General features: G+C 48.8%; 1 protein-coding gene across 1 annotated transcript in view; it reads right to left on the reverse strand.

Moving 5' to 3' along the window:
* LOC149334265 (cytochrome P450 4c3-like) overlaps positions 1–18,084 on the reverse strand; it is a 69,043-nt gene that overhangs the window by 33,586 nt on the left and 17,373 nt on the right. Inside the window, exon 3 of the mRNA XM_089555102.1 lies at positions 9,868–9,953. Coding sequence (XP_089411228.1) covers positions 9,868–9,953 — 86 coding nt within the window. The remainder of the gene's footprint in view (positions 1–9,867; positions 9,954–18,084) is intronic.

The raw sequence follows: 18,084 nt of genomic DNA on the forward strand, positions 1-18,084 counted from the left end.
CATGCCGTTCGGCTTGTGCAATGCGCCGGCCACATTCGAGCGCATGATGGACACAGTTCTCAGCGGACTCAAGTGGCACACGTGTCTGTGCTATCTGGACGATATCGTCGTGTTTTCTCGAGACTTTTCGTCCCACCTGGTCCGCCTTGAGCGTGTCCTGCAATGTTTGACTGACGCCGGCCTGCAACTCAATTTGAAGAAATGCTGCTTCGCAGCCCGGCGGCTTACCATCTTGGGCCATGTCGTCTCCAAACAAGGCGTCCTTTCCGATCCTGCAAAACTGCGCGCAGTCGCCGAGTTTCCCCGACCCACTTCCCTGAAAGAGCTGCGGAGCTTCATCGGGCTGTGCTCATATTTTCGCCGCTTCGTGCGCAATTTTGCTTCCATCCTGTCTCCCCTGACTGATCTGCTTGCCGGCGACGCCAGCCTCTCGTCTTGGACACCAGACTGTGACGAGGCGTTCACCACGCTTCGGCGCCTGCTTGTGTCCCCTCCGATCCTCCGCCACTTCGACCCCAGCCTGCACAATGAAATTGACACTGACGCCAGCGACGTGGGCCTCGGCGCCGTGCTGGCTCAGCGGAAGCCCGGTTGCGCCGACGTTGTTGTTGCGTATGCCAGCCACATTTTGACAAAGGCCGAGCGCAATTATTCCGTGACAGAAAAGGAGTGCTTGGCAATAATTTGGGCCATTGGAAAGTTCCGACCTTACCTATATGGTCGCCCATTCTCTGTCGTTACCGATCACCATGCTCTCTGCTGGCTGTCGTCCCTCAAAGACCCCTCAGGCCGTCTTGCCCGTTGGGCGTTGCGCTTACAAGAATACGACATTGAAGTAATCTATCGATCTGGCCGTAAGCATTCTGATGCCGACGCACTATTGCGTTCCCCTCTACCTCGTGACTTAGACTCCACATCTTCCGCCACCACTGATGCCTCCTCCCTTGATATTGCCGACATGCCGTTTGAACAACAACGGGACCCCTGGATCGCTTCCCTCCTCGCTCTCCTGTCTACACCATCTCAGCGACTTGCGACCCGCACTCTCCGTCGTCAAGCCCGCCACTTCGCAATACGGGATGGCCTCCTTTACCGCCGCAACTACCTTCCGGACGGGCGCAAATGGCTCCTTGTCATTCCTCGGCACCTACGTTCCGACATATAGGGTTACCGCACACGGAGGGATTAGAGCACGTGTGCGGCGCCGGAGGTGTTCCTTTTTTGTTAAAAGGAGGGTGGTGTCATCCAGTGTTAGGACTCGAGGCGAAGAAGAAGTTGGGGTCACAAGGTGGGTCGCAGAATCTGCACGGCTTTGCGAACTCAGGAGGTCTCGTGGGACCCACTGAATTCGGATTGGCTGCGGGATGCGTGCCGCGTTGAACAGCAACGGGACCCCTGGATCGCTTCCCTCCTCGCTCTACAGACATACACGCGCCCTCGACTCGCGTAGACATACACCATCTCAGCTACCTGCGACCCGCACTCTCCGTCGTCAAGACCACCACTTCGCAATACGGGAGGGCCTCCTTTACTGCCGCAACTACCTTCCCTACGGGCGCAAACGGCTCCTTATCATTCCTCGTTATCTACGTTCCGACATATGCGCCTCTTTCCACGCCGACCCCCAGTGTGCTCACGCCGGTGTGGTGAAGACCTACACGCGCCTTCGTCTCCGCTTCTACTGGCGGGGAATGTACCGCTTCATCCGACAGTACGTTCGCTCCTGCCCGGAATGCCAACGCCACAAAACCCCTTCTCGCCGTTCTATTGCTCCGATGCAGCCCTTGCCTTGCCCCATGAGCCCATTCGACCGCGTTGGCATCGATCTGTACGGGCCCCTTCCCATAACTCCGGCTGGACACCGCTGGGTCATAGTGGCAGTCGATCACCTTACCCGCTACGTCGAAACGTCATCCTTGCCATCCGCGTCTGCGCCCAACGTTGCGTCTTTCATCCTGCATCATCTCGTTCTACGCCATGGTTCCCCTAAGGAGCTTCTGAGCGACCGCGGCCGTGTCTTCCTCTCAGACACCGTCGAAGCCCTACTTCGCCAATGCCGCATTGTTCACCGCTCTACAACGGCCTACCACCCGCAAACGAACGGCATTACTGAACGTTTCAATCGAACATTGACCGACATGATCGCCAAGTATGTTGCCTCGGACCACTCAAACTGGGACCGCATTCTCCCATTTGTGACATATGCGTACAACACTGCCACACAGAGCACAACTGGCTTCTCTCCGTTCTTTCTTCTTTACGGCCGCGAGCCTACCTCTACCATGGATACCGTGCTTTCGTATCGTCCTGATGTTTCCGAGTCTCTTACCCTTTCTCAAGCTGCGACCTACGCTGAAGAATGCCGCCATCTTGCCCGCTCTTTTACCACGCAAGATCAGAATCGCCAGAAGCACCTTCGCGCCCCTACTAGTCCGCTTCCGTCCTATACCCCAGACTCGCTCGTGTGGCTTTGGGTTGCCTCAACCAGTCCCGGTCTCTCCACTAAACTCATCTCAAAGCACCACGGCCCCTACCGTGTCGTCTGCCAGTCCTCTCCAGTCAACTACATTATTGAACCGGTTTCGCCGCCTCAAGATGCGCGCCGTCGTGGCCGTGAAACAGTGCACGTTGACCGTCTCAAGCCTTACTACGACCCGCCTACCGTGTGTGCACCCTAAGTCGGCAGGGTGCCTCCTTTTTCGCCGGGAGGTAATTGTAGTGTAGCAGCCGCGCTCTCTCACTGTGATGAACGGTGGTAGTGAAAGACGAAGACGATCCTTAGGTGTGAAGCTCGCTCGCAGCCCGAACGTTTGGCTGAACCTTTGCTGAACGTTGCGGAGCGACCTAGGTTCTGCTGAGTCACAACCACCATCCTACAACATGAACGTTGCTCGCAGTGTGTGTGTGTGTGTGTGCGCGCGTATATATATATATATATATATATATATATATATATATATATATATATATATATATATACACATATATATGTACACACACATAGGTTGCGAGAGCATGAAGTGCTTGACTGCTTAAAAGGCTACATAGCGAAGTACACGCTTCATTATACTTCGCTGTACCGCTCACCTGTTCTGTCTCCAGCCCCTATAATAGCGCAAATTCCAGTGGAAACAAATCACTCTTGACAAACACCGGTCCTCCGATCGAAACGACGAGTCAAATAAGTTTCCCTTAATGAAGCGTATACATCGCCGTGTGTGTGTGTGTGTGTGTGTGTGTGTGTGTGTGTTTGTGTTTGTGTGTGTGTGTGTGTTTGTGTTTGTGTGTGTGTGTGTGTTTGTGTTTGTGTGTGTGTGTGCGTGTGTGTGTGTGCGTGCGTGCGTGCGTGCGTGTGTGTGTGCGTGCGTGCGCGTGTGTGTGCGTGTGTGTGTGTGTGTGCTGTCAGCCACAATTGATATTTACCAACGGCTTCGGACGGTGGACCGTCCTTACCGAAGGTTTAGCTTTAGTGAGCACAGAGACCCGCATATTCGTAGTACTGTATGTAGAGGGAGTTGAGGAGCTTTCTCTTTCTGTTCTTTTCGGAGAAAAACACACACACACATTATGGGGAAAAGAGCAAATTAAGGGGGAAAGAGCATAATTGTAGAACAAGCAAGTTACAAACAAATGGATGTAACAGACATGTAGCGGAGGCCGAGAGGGGTGAGTTTTCTCTGAGAAGACCCAAAGAAGAAATGTTTCCTTCGACGGGAGCGAGAACGTCGAACACGGGAAGAAAACAATGAAGAGAAACGCAAAAAAAAGAACAAAGAAGAAAAACACAAGAAAATGATAAACTAAAACCGTACACAATAGCGCACATGCTCCACAGAGTCCAGGTTTTGAGGACCGTTCAAATGAAATTTACGGTAAGCTCTCAAGACCGCGTCATTTGGCTCTGCTCAAAGCCTACGAGTTACCGGTACGACGGCGCGTCACCGCCTCAGCGGTGGTAAGGGGGTCGTCCGCTTTACCGCCTCTGAGGCGACGCGCCGCCCTGTCTCTTTATTCAATGCCAGTCAGATACGGCTCCTTCGACCGATCAAGGCCCTGTCCTATCCTGCTTCGGAATCTTCCACGTCGGCCAGCCCTCGCGCGAGCTTCGCGGCTATGTGGTAAAGAGAATTGCCGTAGTGGCGCACTACGAGAGAAGGCGATTGAGCTGAAGCAGCCACAAGCGGCTGCAAGCGGCCTTAGAGATCGATGCAGGCAGCCACTCCTAGAGTTGCTGCGGGCTTTAGCCGCTTCACATAACCATCGCTGCTTCGCGGCAACTGAAAGAAGGTAATGAAAGAAGGTAAAGAAGGTAAAGAAAGAAGGCTGGTAATAGTCCTCCCATTTCGAACCGACCCAAGCAGGAGGAATTGATCTAACTAGAGGAGGCGCTGACTGGAATCATGATGCTGCGACATAGGCGTGAGGGCCTTGGGCTCCAGAAAAATATTGGCGCTGTGCCGTCGTGCTACTGACGAAGTGTTCAATGGCACGCTCAAAACTACGCCGATTGAAAGAACTTTGTTACGCAAAGCTTGATTGCATGAAAAGGCCGCCAGTCACAGTAATGGTTCTCCGATGAACACGGAGCCTTCGTTTTATTAGAATCATGAAGCTGCAGGAACAGGAGAGGCAACTTAGTTCGTAGGAGGCACTGCAAGGATCCCATTGAGCTCCTAAAACTTCTGCCGTCAGCTGGTTGGCTGCGCCAAACGCGACATCATATTTTTGATGTCATTTCATACCATCACCTGCAAGCTGGAATGTTATTGAAGCATATTCTCAACAATGCCAGGTTTCTGTGTGGCAGATAACGCTCGTTCTGAGGCCACTTATATTATCCTTCTCCTCTCATCAGAGTCGACATCAAAGGATGCCGACCGTCGCACTTGTAGCCTTTGATACGAGTGCCTCATCGCGGTGAGCGCCGAAACTAGACGTCGACCCTATCAACCGAAACTATGCGCTCTGAGGTGTTCGCGTCGGAGTCTATTGCTGCAGGCGTTGCGCTTGGTTGCGGGGAGCGATCCCAGCATTTCTAGGTTCCGCGATCTTTATCGGCGATGGAATAACACCCTGCAGAATAATACAGTAATGCGGAAGCATTTCTAGGCTATGTCGGCGGGGTCGCGTCACCATCCGCAAAACGTGTCCACAGGAGTTGTGACGTTCTCATAAGGAGGAGGAGGAATAAGAGGAAAGGCATGGAGGTTAACCGGAAGAATAATCGGTTCCAGAAGAGGTAGCATCAAACGAATTGTTGTGATCAATAGAGGACCGTGTGAGGATTCTGCGTTAATTGATGAGGAGTGAATAGAATTAGGAGTTAATTGATTGGAGCCAAAAATGTCGAAAAAACATCGAAATAGCGTTGACGTTGATTTTCAGTGGACGGGAAAACAGCTGTGGATGGCAAAATAGTGGACAGACCAGCAAAGAAGTGAAAATCATATTTGAAATGAATTGAAATGTATTTGATGAGTGATATTTAATCGAACAAAAAGTTTCATTGGCATAGAATAATCAGGTAATAATTTATCCGCAAAAACCATTGGACGGTTGAATAGGCTGGAAGGGGATCTGCAAGTGCACGGGAAAGCCACCACGGCACCAAATCTGAAAAGCAAAATCGTTGCTTGATACAAAAGAAGGTATTCAGAGTAAATAAATCTATCTTTAATTAAAGCATAAGATAATTACGACAATTCAGTAAATAAATTAATTAGCAAACAAAAAGAATATGATAAATAGAGCCAAAGAGATGCGATGAGTGCCGAAGAGGTGTCAAAGCCTTCTCCCTGTCCGTCGTAGTGATATCTAATTTTTATTAGTACTTCACTGCTGCTCGGCTATAGCGCAAAAATGTGGAAACCATATGAAAAATGTTCAAATTAAATTGGGCAGAACGCAGCGAGCTATGGAAATGAGGATGATAGGTGTAACATTAATGGACAGGATGATGGCAGAGCGTGCTAGACAAAAAAAACGCGGTTGACGACATCCTAGTTGCAATCATTGTGAAGAACGGGGCGTGGGCAGGGCATGCAATTTGAAGGGACGATAACCGATGGTGGTTAAGAGTAAACGAATGGATGCCAAGAGAAGGCAAGCGTAGCAGGGGGCAGCAGAAAGTTAGGTGGATGGATGAGATTAAGAAGTTTGCGGAGACAGGGTGGACGCAGCTGGCACAGGGCAGAGATAATTCAAGCGGTATGGGAGGGAACCTTTGTCCTGCCGTGGACGAAGTGAGGCTGGTAATTATGATGATGGATGATGCTGATGACATTACCTGCAAACCATCGCCTCCTCTATGATTTCAGTTTTCATTTATTGCTAGCCGACCGCTGCACACGCTCCTTTACCACACTAGCGTATTCCGTCATTTGTTTCTTTCTTTCTTTCTTTCTTTCTTTCTTTCTTTCTTTCTTTCCTTCTTTCTTCCTTTCTTTCTTTCTTTTACTTTCTTTCTTTCTTTCTTTCTTTCCTTCTTTCTTTCTTTCTTTCTTTCTCTCTTTCTTTCTTTCTTCCTTTCTTTATTTCTTTCTTTCTTTGCTTCTTTCTTTGTTTCTTTCTTACTTGATTTCTTCCTTTCTTTCTTTCTTTCTTTCTTGCTTTCTTCCTTTCTTTCCTTCTTTCTTTCCTTCTTCCTTCCCCTTTCTTTCTTTCTTTCTTTCTTTCTTTCTTTCTCTCTTTTTTCTTCATTTCTGCCTTTTATAATTAACGCCATTATCCTGTCCCGTAGGTAAGGACAAAGCGTTTGAAATCTACGCGAACCAGCAGCATGAGCCCTTAGGCGCGCAGTGGAACGTCCTCTCCAGATGTCTTCGTACATCCCCCGCAAGGTGCGTTCGCACCGCACAAGTGTAGAGAGGAAAAGCGGAATAGACGATTTCGAGCGGATGAGCAGGCATGGATAATATAGAAGGCTTCATCTAGGCACAATGGACCTTTCCAAGGAAGGTGGCATGGAAAAACATTGCGGGCACTCCTAATTCTTTTTCGTCTGGCGAAGCTATGTGTTGCAGGTTCCTGCGATGCGAATGAGAAACTTCATCCCAGACTGCCTATACCGCAACCACCGTGTAAGATATTGTGTAAGTGAGGACGCTGCAGCCGGAACGCATTGGACACCAGCGGCGAGATAAAGTAGTTCTAGCAGATAAAGTAAAGCGAAATACGTAAAGAAAACACCCAGACTGTTATAACGCGAGGGCTGAGTCTATGGGCCCTAAAAGGAAAAAATGTAAAGAACGGGCATATAACGTGAGGAGCGATGTGTTTGAAGCGAGCATCCCTAAAGATTAGCCGACACCATGATAAGAATGGAGTCCTGCAGCGCCGACAAAGTATGCGACGTAGTCATCGTAAAAGTCAAACTTCTCCCAGTTCTACAACGGAGCGGAAAGTCACGCCTTCCGAACATGGGTGACCATTGTGGTCGTCTTGCGCGAAGCCACGGGAAAATTGCGCGTGTTCGATGTCGCCTAAATGTGCGTCAGATAGCGGTAGCGAGTGGAGTAGTGATTTCCCCCCTTATGACGTCCAATAGCAACGCCAAGCTTTCCGTGCACCGATATGGATACTGCCATTTCCGTGCGGCACCGGCGGTGGTGCCAGCACTGAGGCAGTCTGTCGAACATTTAGAGGACGAAACAAAGCGATGCCTTCAAATCGCGTGCATTCCATCGGATTTCCTCGGGATGGTGCGTGGAATCCGCGCTTGGTACGACAGTTCACCGTCTCCGACGAGGATTTTCTTACTGCTAGGCCGCTGATCCGATGTGCCATGATCGGTATTTTTTCCTCAGAGCTTCCCTTGGCCGACCAATGGAGCATTCGCACAGTTTTTTTTTTCTGTTTCTCAAAAATGCCGCCAACCTGCACGATGCATGAACCAATATGCGAGTAAATATAGCATAGAGCGCCTTCGTCTGCGTGTAATATCCAATATTAACACAAGAGGTGAGTTTTCACATCTATTTTAAGGGGAAAAAAACTGGCGTTACATTCCAGTACATACGGCATATCTTGCCAGAGCACAGGCCACTGTTTTCCTACCTAGAAACCTTACACCGCGACCCCGCAACTCAAGACCACCGAGCCACATTACAATTTTTACATTTATTGTGGCTTATTGTGAGCGTAGCTATTTTTCTGGACCGTCACCACGTTTTGATTTAGCATGGCACATTCCGTGATGACTCCTGCAATGTCGCAACGGTCTAGTACAGGGCGCCTAACGTACTACTGACTACTGAGGTTTAAATGGAGCCTAAGAACTTTATCCAATTACTGTCCTTACGAATTACCTTTTTTTTGGCTCTCTGGCTCTGTTGATGATTATCCGGCAGCAAAAGAGTTTATTGTAGAGAAAAATGAACTTAAAAATTGAACATCTTTTACCCGCCCCTCAATTCATAGCGGTGACGTGAAGACCGAAAAGCGCTGAGTAATTACCGTTTTGAAGTGAATGGCCGTGCTGCCCCACCTAAGGGATTCGGTTTTCTGCCTTGACGTAACCGTAGCTTTAGCTGGAAGCGGCCAGTGGCGGCGATACATTTAGTCGATTTTTCGTCCTTTTGTAGCCTATAAAAGCCACGCTTTCAGCGAACGTAGGCTGTTCATCGTTTGAATGCAGTAATCTATTGATATATGTGCTCATAAATTTGTCCTCAGCCTGCTTTGCTAAAGCACTGCGTGTCAGCCGTCAGGACTCCAACGACGTACAGCTCCCCTTTCAGCAACACCGCTATCCGCGGTTGGCCACCTTTGTGGTCCAAGCGCGAATGGCGGTTTATATAGCGCACAGATAACAGAAATAGAATGGCGATCTTTACTTTAGCCCAACAACACATCATTTTCAGTAGATAACGCATATTAAAAGGCCATTAGGTTTGCTTCCAAGTGTTTTGAGGCCGAATATTTCAAATATTTTAGAGCCCGGAGCAGTGGCACCATTTCTTGCAGGAACGCGCTGAGCTAGATCATTGCAGTCTAAATCGACTCAGAGAAAGTGACTGTGAGCACTTCGAACTTATCTGGCTAAAAAAAATTTGGGGAAAACATATACCTCGCCTGTAAGGGTATGACGCGACAGCGGTAATGAGACGCGTCATCTTCGAGGTCAGGATATATATATATATATATATGGCACGTTTGGTGTTGCAGTCGGTAATTTATGAGATCGCCCAGGTAGCTCTAATTCAGATTGATCTTGCGAAAGCCTTTTATGAAATGCGTCATTATTTTTGGTTTACACTCTTGGAACGTGCAAACATTAAGAACTTATTCCTTGAGTGCATAAGAATATGCAACGAGTGGTCCTATACAAAGCTAATTGCAAATCACGAACTTACCGAACCGATTGCACTAAAGTAGTCTGTTAGACTGGGTTGCCCAGTGTCGCCTCCGTTATTCCCGTTAAATCACGCGCCCTTATTCCTTAGTGTCGTCATATCAGTAGCTATTCGAGGATTCTCACTTGATCAGTTGGAAATTAAGATTTTAACGTACGCTGATGACATCGCCCACTTTTCTTGAGATAAAAATATGTGCTATATGTTTTGTATTTAACTGCGCAGTTCTGTGTAGACTGTGTTGTGGATCTAAATGTGGTTAAGTCTAAAAAGTTCCGGCTGGGTTGTGAAGGTGAAGAACCTACTCTTTTTCTTGGTGTCATAAGCTGGGAGTCAGATCCCCTGCAGAATCTCGACGTTTCCCTTCATCAGTTTCGGAATAATGTTACTTATTGAGAGACACAAATTCTATATAGGTCAGGGATCCTAAATAAAGTTAACGTTAGTATAAAGTTAATACAGGAATCTTTGAAACAAAATGCTGTATCAATCATTCGTGGTCTTTCAGCCTTACCTTGTTAGTAGTCCCGTTCCCAGCCAGCTGTGTAGCAACTGGTATTCTGGTCCTTTTGTAACGATCTTGTTACTTGATAAAACCTCCTGAAACACGACAACCACTGCTAGCATTTGTGCAATACAGAATGAAAGCGCTCGCCTCTTCGAAAAACCTACGCGTGATTTCATAGAGTACGTTCTTGAATGCAACCTTTGGAAACACGATCGAGAACTGCGTAGTACACTTTTATTTCATTTGCGTACAGCCTTTGCTAAAAGTAAAGAATTCAAGAGGTTTCAATCTGAGCCACGTTGTAGAGGTCGCAATGCATCATCACCATGGGTTTCACATTTCTTGAACGTTGGAAGAACTCTTTCTCATTCTTCAGAATCGTATGGCTTCCACTTATACTATGGAAGCCTCATTACAAGGTTTAAAGAAAACCCTTTGGGTTCTTATATGACGAACAGGTTTGTGATTCCGAATGTTTTTATATCAAGAATGTTTCTTACATGTGCACCTCATCCATTTTTTACCCATATATATTTGTCCTTCCGTCTACAGCCTTCGACAGCTAGCGAAAATAAAAGCTGCACGAGAAATTCGCAGATCTCAGGACGTAGTAACGCATGCATCTGCGGTGCGCAACTGCAGGCATGCTTGTTCACGTTTCTAACCGCTGGACTATCTCTACGTGAAAGCATAAAACCTGTTTAACATGCAAGTGAAAATGCTAGCGAATCCTGCCACCGCGGCGGAAAAACTTGTTTTGAGGTTTCAACAACTTGGAAATTTTCGCTGCTACGCGCCGCTCAATGACGCAGTCGCTCGCATCTTAAACAGTATTAAGTAGCTCATTCTGTTGCTTGGCGTCCTTCGGCGCCAGTCGGAAAGAATCCCAGAACGTTCAAATAAAGCTAACGAATTGAGCTGAGGGAGTGCCCAAATGAAGACGAAATCCGAGAGGAGTTTCCTCTTTTGGGGGCACTTCACAATAAAGAAGTAATTCATTAAAAGCTAATTGCCGCCATCGGGGGTCGAACCCATGCCCTCTGCGTGGCAGGCCTGCACGCAACGGCATGGGCCACGAAGGGTCTTTGGTTCGAGTGTGATAGAGGGGCACGTAGTGAGCGTGTTACCGTGTGTATGACTTGGCAGTGTGTGTTTATTAAAATATAGTGGTGTAGTATGCCGTAAAATGTAACCTACACAATTATCGCGCGTGAGTAGCCCTAAGGGGCGCCCTCAGTGGGAGCATTATGTTGGAACATGCGTGGAAAGTTTCCATAGCGAAGGAATAAAAGGAGAAGGCGCTGCCGCGTCTATGCTTAAGGCGAAGCATAGCGTTTTCCAAATTTTTAGTATTTTTTTATTGATGCAGTCTGCATTCGATAGAGCTCATTGTAAAAATAAATAAGAAAAATGGTTCCCTACCCACACCTACGAATAATAAAGTCACAAAACTGGGAACGAACAGTATGGGGGTAACAGGAGACAATAAAATAAGTGCAAGGATGATGCGAAATATTAAAAAAACTGGCGTGAACATCAGACTTCGAGCTTGGGAGCCACCCTGGCACTGGGTTGCGCGCCTCGCCTACTGCTGGAAATTGAGCTTAAGCTTACGAAAATTCAAACGAATTTCTCGCGCATCAACCGCTACCTAATGCACCTCCATACGTTTCTAACGGGATTTCGTCGTCTTCCGGCTTGGCTATCTTACGATAGCCGCGAATCTTACGATATGTATTTCAAGTTTTCTTTTCTAAATGAGCCGAATTCACTAAACGCAAACGAGTAAAAATCGAAATAATTACTGCCCCTAGAAACCGTCTCCCTATCCAAGCTGTTGTATTGTTTGCTTCACAGGTTACAGAAAGTTCGTTAAGGCATGAATTTGGGCCTTGGCTTTCTATGACAATAGCTAGCCTAAGAAACGGGTCGAGAGAGTGACGCACCACGAGCGCTACTAACAACGACGACTTTATTGCAACGGGGGAAATAAATAGGAAGGTTGGATGCGCATAAACAAACAAAAAACAAAGGTCCGCCTCCACGGCAGTGAAAACGTACTTGCTATCTGAGAAGCGTATCTCTTAGGCAGAAATCTAACTGAGGGAGAACTAACACAATCTGCCCCACTTTTGCTCATTGCGAAGGCTTCCATAATTTCTCGCGTCACTTGTACCCTATGATTCTCCAAGCCCTTGCAGCGAGACAGCTGTGGCTCAAAAGCGCCTTCCTGTCGATAACGGCAATGCAGATTGAGGTTGCTCTTGAGGGCCCAAGTCCTTAGCAGGTCAGCACGCTCTCTGAGACAGTCATTCTGCGTCCGCCCACACTTGTTGCACTTGTCATGGCTTTGCTTGCTATTTCTCTGTTGGAAATATTCGCATTCGGGATCGGGACTGCGCTTGGGCGCCAACGACTTCATCGAGGCGGAGTGCTCTTTCATGCGGTCATTAACACATCATCCGGCTTGGCCAATGTACGACCGGCAACGGAATATACACCACACCTTCCTCGCACGGTATTATGGATGGATGGAAAAACTTTATTTTCGTCAGAGAGCATGTGTGGACGATTCCGTGTTAGATGGCCATCAACCCATGGCTGACGGCGACCTGGGTGGCCCACTCCACGGCCCTGGTCTGGACGACCGGGTCTGAGCTGGCCAGCACGGCCTCCCACTGCTCGAGGGAAGGATCACGCATAATGTCCGCCGGTGGCGGTGCTATGCTACAGCTCCATAATACGTGGTCATAGGTTGCCAATTCGTGACACCATTTGCACTCCGGCTGAATGTCCGGGTAGATTTTGCTCAACACGTATGGGTTGAAGAAACATCTAGTCTGCAATCGTCGCCAGACGCATTCCTGCGCCTTCACCAATTGCTTGTCCGGGGGTGGGTAAATCCTCCGCTCAAGTTTGATATGATTAGTAATGTCATGAAAGGATTAAACGCGTCTGGCGCTTTTTTCACATTCCGCCTTCTTTCTTTCACCTCCGTTTGAAGGAAAGAAGGCGGGATGTGACAAAACCCAGCCACATTCCGCCTTCATCAATGATCGGCTTCATTGAACCCGGTCAAAGTGGACTGGAGGTAGAATGACTGCAAGCAGTTGTCCGTCAACCTGCAGTCCATGATTTTCAGCTTCAACGAGAACGTGTGCGTTCAGAAGGAGGTTGTTTGCATTGGATCGTGTCTGGGTCCAATCCTGAACGACCTCCTCCCAGCCCACTTCGACCGAAAGCTTGCAACTGAGCTCCAGGGACTCCCCATAGCAAGAGTGTTTAGGTCTGTAGATGATTATGTGGTCATTCTCCAACCTTGCAAGGGTGATCCAGGAGCATATGTCATACCTACGCTGGACGTTTTCTAGAGCACACTCCGTGCCTTTTATCTAATCCATCATCTTCCTGAAAACAACTAGCTCCGCTTTCTCCACTTAATAGTGATGATCAAGAACGGCCGTATTGTCACATAGTGATTACTGTCGTCCAGCGAGCAGGAAAACAGCGATAATGGGTTCTAAAAGAAACTCTTTAGTTGGATTGACTTGAGCCCCCAAAGAACTGTATGATTCGGCGGCGGCGTAGCAACAGGCGTGCCCGCAGCTCTAAGCCGGGCTCAATTTACAGCTTATAGCGAACTTTCGACATAAAGAATGCCAAATTCCTGCCACAGTCTGGAACAGCAGAGAATGGACTCCTCCTGGATGCGATTAATCACGATAAACCTGGTCGCGTCTTGCAGCACAAACAAAGTGATAAAGCGACGTGCCGGCAGCTTTGAAGCATGAGCAAACAAACACTACAATGATTCGCGGCATCACTCCCCTCTCAAAGTAGCATCGGCCCGATGCTTTAAAACAAATATGTTGACTAGAAGCAAATAAAACGGACTATGGTCAGTAAACACCGAGAGAGAAAACACAGTTCCTTATAGGGCACTTAATAGGGCTTTAGAAGGATGTCATGCACAACTTCTCTCTCGTCGTACGCAGCGTCGCTGGGATGCAGCTATTTCCTCGGGGACGAATTCTAAGAACAGTTCATATAGCTGACGAAGAAACTTGTACGGGCCGATATAGCGGCGCAAAACCTTTTCATTCAATCCGCGGCGGCGAATGGGCGTCCAAACCCATGCTCGGCCGCCACGGTGGCTCAGTGGCTATGGTGCTCGGCTGCTGGCCCGAAAGACGCGGGTTCGATCCCGGCCGCGGCGGCTGAATTTCTTTGGAGGAGAAATTCGAGGCCCGTGTACTGTGCGATCTCAGTGCACGTTAAAGAACCCCAGGTGGTCGAAATTTCCAGAGCCCTCCACTACGGCGTCTCTCATAGCCTTAGTCGCTTTGGGACGTTAAACCCCATAAACCAAACCAACCAAACCCGTGCTCGGTCTCGTGGCTTGTATTCCGCGTTGCGTCTTCGTAGGTTGCAGCCTCTGGCGTCGCTCCGCTGCTCGTCTTTGATCCTTAATCGGGAAGTCTTTGCGCTTCTTCTGCGCCCTTAAGGTAGGCAGCGACGTCGACGTTACCTCCTGGGTAACGTTGGGTAGCATGGCATCTAGCGTGGTCGTGGCCTCCCTGCCATGGACGAGCCTAAAAGGCGTCATCGGGGTGGTCTCCTACAGTGCGGTATTGTAGGCAATAACGACGTAAGGCAGTATGACGACCCAGGTTTTCTCTTCGGCATCGACATACATGGCGAAAATGTCAGTGATGGCTTTGTTCAGGCGCTCCGTAAGTATGTGGGTCTCCGGATGGTCAGCAGTTGTCCTGCGATGGCTTGTTTCGCTGCATCACAGATAGCTTGCGTCATTTCCTTTGTGAACGCTGTTCCTCTCCCATAATGAGCACACTGGGGGCGCTGTGTCGCAGAAGAATGAACCCTAGAAAAAATTTGGCGACTTCTGTTGCTGTTCCGCTCGGTAGGGCTTTTGCCTCAGCGTAGCGGGTAAGGGTCGCTATGATGATAGACTTATTTCCAGGCGTTTAACTTCGGGAAAGGGCCAAGCTTCTTCACGCCGATCTGCTTGAAGGGCCTTGAGGGGAGTTCAATAGGGCTCAGAAATCCTGCTGGTCGGGTGGGAGGAGCCTTTCGTCACTGACAAACTCGTCGGGTTTTAACATACTGTGCGACATCGGCAGACAGTCGAGGCCAGTAATACTTGTCTTGAATGCAGCGGAGGGTGCGAGAAAACCCGAGATGTCCAGCTGTCGGCTCGTAGTTTGAAGCCTGCAGAACTACTTCGCGGAGACTTGCAGACAAATCAAGGAGGTAGACTGCATTGTTCACTGCAAGGTTCTTCACGAGGACACCATTCTGTACATAGAACGAAGGCAATCCTCGCTTAATCGAGGTGGGAGTCAAGTAACTTTGCCTTCCAAGTACTCTATGAGGCTTTTTAGGTCGAGGTCCGAGCGTTGCAGCTGTGCAAAAATCTGGAGCTGATGGATGCTATTAAGGCATGCTCATCGTCGTCCGGCGGCGGCGCAACTACAGGGCCTCGTGACTGGCAATCGGCGTTAGAATACTTGCGTCCGGACTTGCAAACAACGGTGACGTCAAACTCCGGGAAGCTCCGGCTCTATGTATGGAGGCGGCCAGAGGGGTCGTTAAAACTGGTAAGCCAGCAAATTGCGTGGTTATCGCTGAGAACCTTGAAGTGTTGTCCGTAAAGGTAAGGGCGGAATTTCGAAGTAGCCCTGATGGGGACAAGGCACTCCTTCTGAGTTGTCGAATAGTTAGCCTAGGCCGTGGGCAGGAAACGGCTTGCCTGTGCAGTTACTTTCAGCAGACCATCAGTTTTCTGAACGAGGACGGCGCCTTAGCCCACGTTTCTTGCGTCGTTATGAACTTCTGTGTCAGCGTTTTTATCAAAGGCCCCGCCGCGGTGGCTCAGTGGTTACGGTGCTCGGCTGCTGACCCAAAAGACGCTGGTTCGATCCCGCCCGCGGCGGCCGAATATCGATGAAGGCGACATTCTAGAGGCCCGTGTGCTCTGCGATGTCAGTACACGTTAAAGAACCCCTCGTGGTCGAAATTTCCAGAGAACTTCACTACGGCGTTTCTCATAGCTTCAGTTGCTTCAGGACGTTAAACCTCAATACACCAACACACCAACACCGTTTTTATCAAAGAGCGCGAACACCTGTGGCGAATGTAAACGACACTGAAGCTCCTTGGAGGTTTCTGCTTGCGGCGCTTCCCACTTAAATGGCAGATCTGGGTTTGCCCGCTGGGCCAGAGGCTCAGCTATGCGCGAAAAGTTCTTGACGAATCGACGGTAATATGCACACATTCCGAGGAATCTGCGTACAGCTCTCTTGTCGGTCGGCGGGGAAAACAGTGTGATAGCAGTTGCCTTCTGTGGGTCTAGGCATACTCCCTCCTTGCTAACGATGTGGCCTGGAAATATCAGCTCTTCATAAGGAAAGTGGCACTTCTCTGTTTTCAAAGTTTGACCGAATGACTTGAGTGCCACTACAGAAGAACCGAAAACTGAGCGAGTTGGTGCATATTGAAGAACTAAAAAACCGGGCAGCGACGACGGACAAGACAGAAGAAAGAAGAAGGACAAGCGCTTGTCCTTCTTCTGTCTTGTCTGTCGTCGTTGCGCTGTTTTTTACTTGAACGTCGAGTAACCTTAGTACTGTTCGGAGCCTTTTTAGGTGCTCTTCAAAGTTCGAGGGGAGAACAAGACCGTCGTCTCAAAATTCAGGGGGTACTTTGGCTGTCTAAAGTGCGCAGGGGCGAAAGCGTTTCTCGCACCACTTCGCTGCTTCTGTAGCACTGGTCGCGTCACATATAAGTGAGTACTAATTACTAAGTGATGACAAACCATTAATTATTGGTTAATTACTGATTAATGTCTACATATTAATCAACTGCTAATTAATGACGCTTAAGCTTCGCCTTTAGGAGTAGAACGCGACAGCGTGCTGTAGCGCTGCCAGGGAGTCCACGGAACGCCACCACCCATTCGGCGCGATGCCTTGCCCTTTGAACGCAATGCTTTTTGAGGAAAGGAAATGTAATTCTCAGTCATCTCGGTGGACAGCTGAACCGCACCGTAGAGGAAGGGAGGAAGTGGGAGTGAAAGAAGTCAAGGAGGGACCGTAAAGAAGAAAATGAAAATTGTATTTGAGGAAAGGAAATTACGCAGTGCCTGTCTCACATATCTTGGTGGACAGCCGTCAAAATTCAGGGGGGCACTTTTTTGACCTAAAGTGTGGTCACTGATGTGTGGTTAAGATGTTAAGCTTCGCCTCTAAGTGTGGAACGCGACAGCGTCTTGCAACGCTGCCAGGGCGTCCATAGAACGCAATCGCCCATTCGGTTCTACGCCTCGCTCATCGGTAAATTGGTTTTTGAGGAAAGGAAATGTATCTGTCTCTCATATCTCGGTGAACCCCTAAACCTCGCCGGAAGGAACGGAGGAGGATGGGAGTGAGCGAAGACACCGTATTCACTAGACGCGGCTTTGTTCATTCCAAACCATCGAGCTGGCATGGCGGAGTGGATAGCATGCTCGTCTCGCACGCCTAAGACCGGGCTTCGATTCCCGAGCTCGACCAATTTCCTACTCGGTTTTATTTATTTATATGGCCTGACTAGAAAGGTTAATTAGGCTAATTGGGGAATTAAGCAATTAACTAAGCTCAGTCCCACTTGGAGCTCACTATACGATCCCTTCAATTGGTTTCATGGTTACTAGCCAAAGTATAATTGGCCCCGTTTGAAATTCGGGCACTCTGAGGTCACGACCATTTCGACCAATTGAAAAGCGTGACATTCTCTGTCGACAACTGCTGCTTACAACGATGAGACATTAAAGGCTTCCGCCTTAATATACCAGACAAATGTGCCACAACAAGCCCGCAAGCACTGTAGATACGAGGCTGGTGCGGAACAGAGACCAAATGGTATCACCTTTAACTCGAAAAGGCCATTCGCAGTGATGAATGCGGGCTTCTCGTTATCTCTTTCATCGATCTCAATTTGTCAGTAGCCGCTTTTGTGGTACATTGATGAGAAATACTCGGCGTTGTAGAGCCGGTTCGGTGTGTCGTCGAAGCGGGGGAGGGGAAGACTTCTTTCTTCGTTATGTTGTTCAAGCGGCGATAATCGATGCAGAATCGAAGTACGCCGTCGTTCTTACTCACGAGAACAACAGGTGCCGCCCGGGACCTCTTAGGTAGCTGGATGACAACGGGAAGCATTTCTTCC

This window comes from Amblyomma mixtum, chromosome 8 (genome assembly GCF_055824585.1).
Source record: "Amblyomma mixtum isolate Tamu chromosome 8, ASM5582458v1, whole genome shotgun sequence".
Classification (NCBI taxonomy): Eukaryota; Metazoa; Arthropoda; class Arachnida; order Ixodida; family Ixodidae; genus Amblyomma; species Amblyomma mixtum.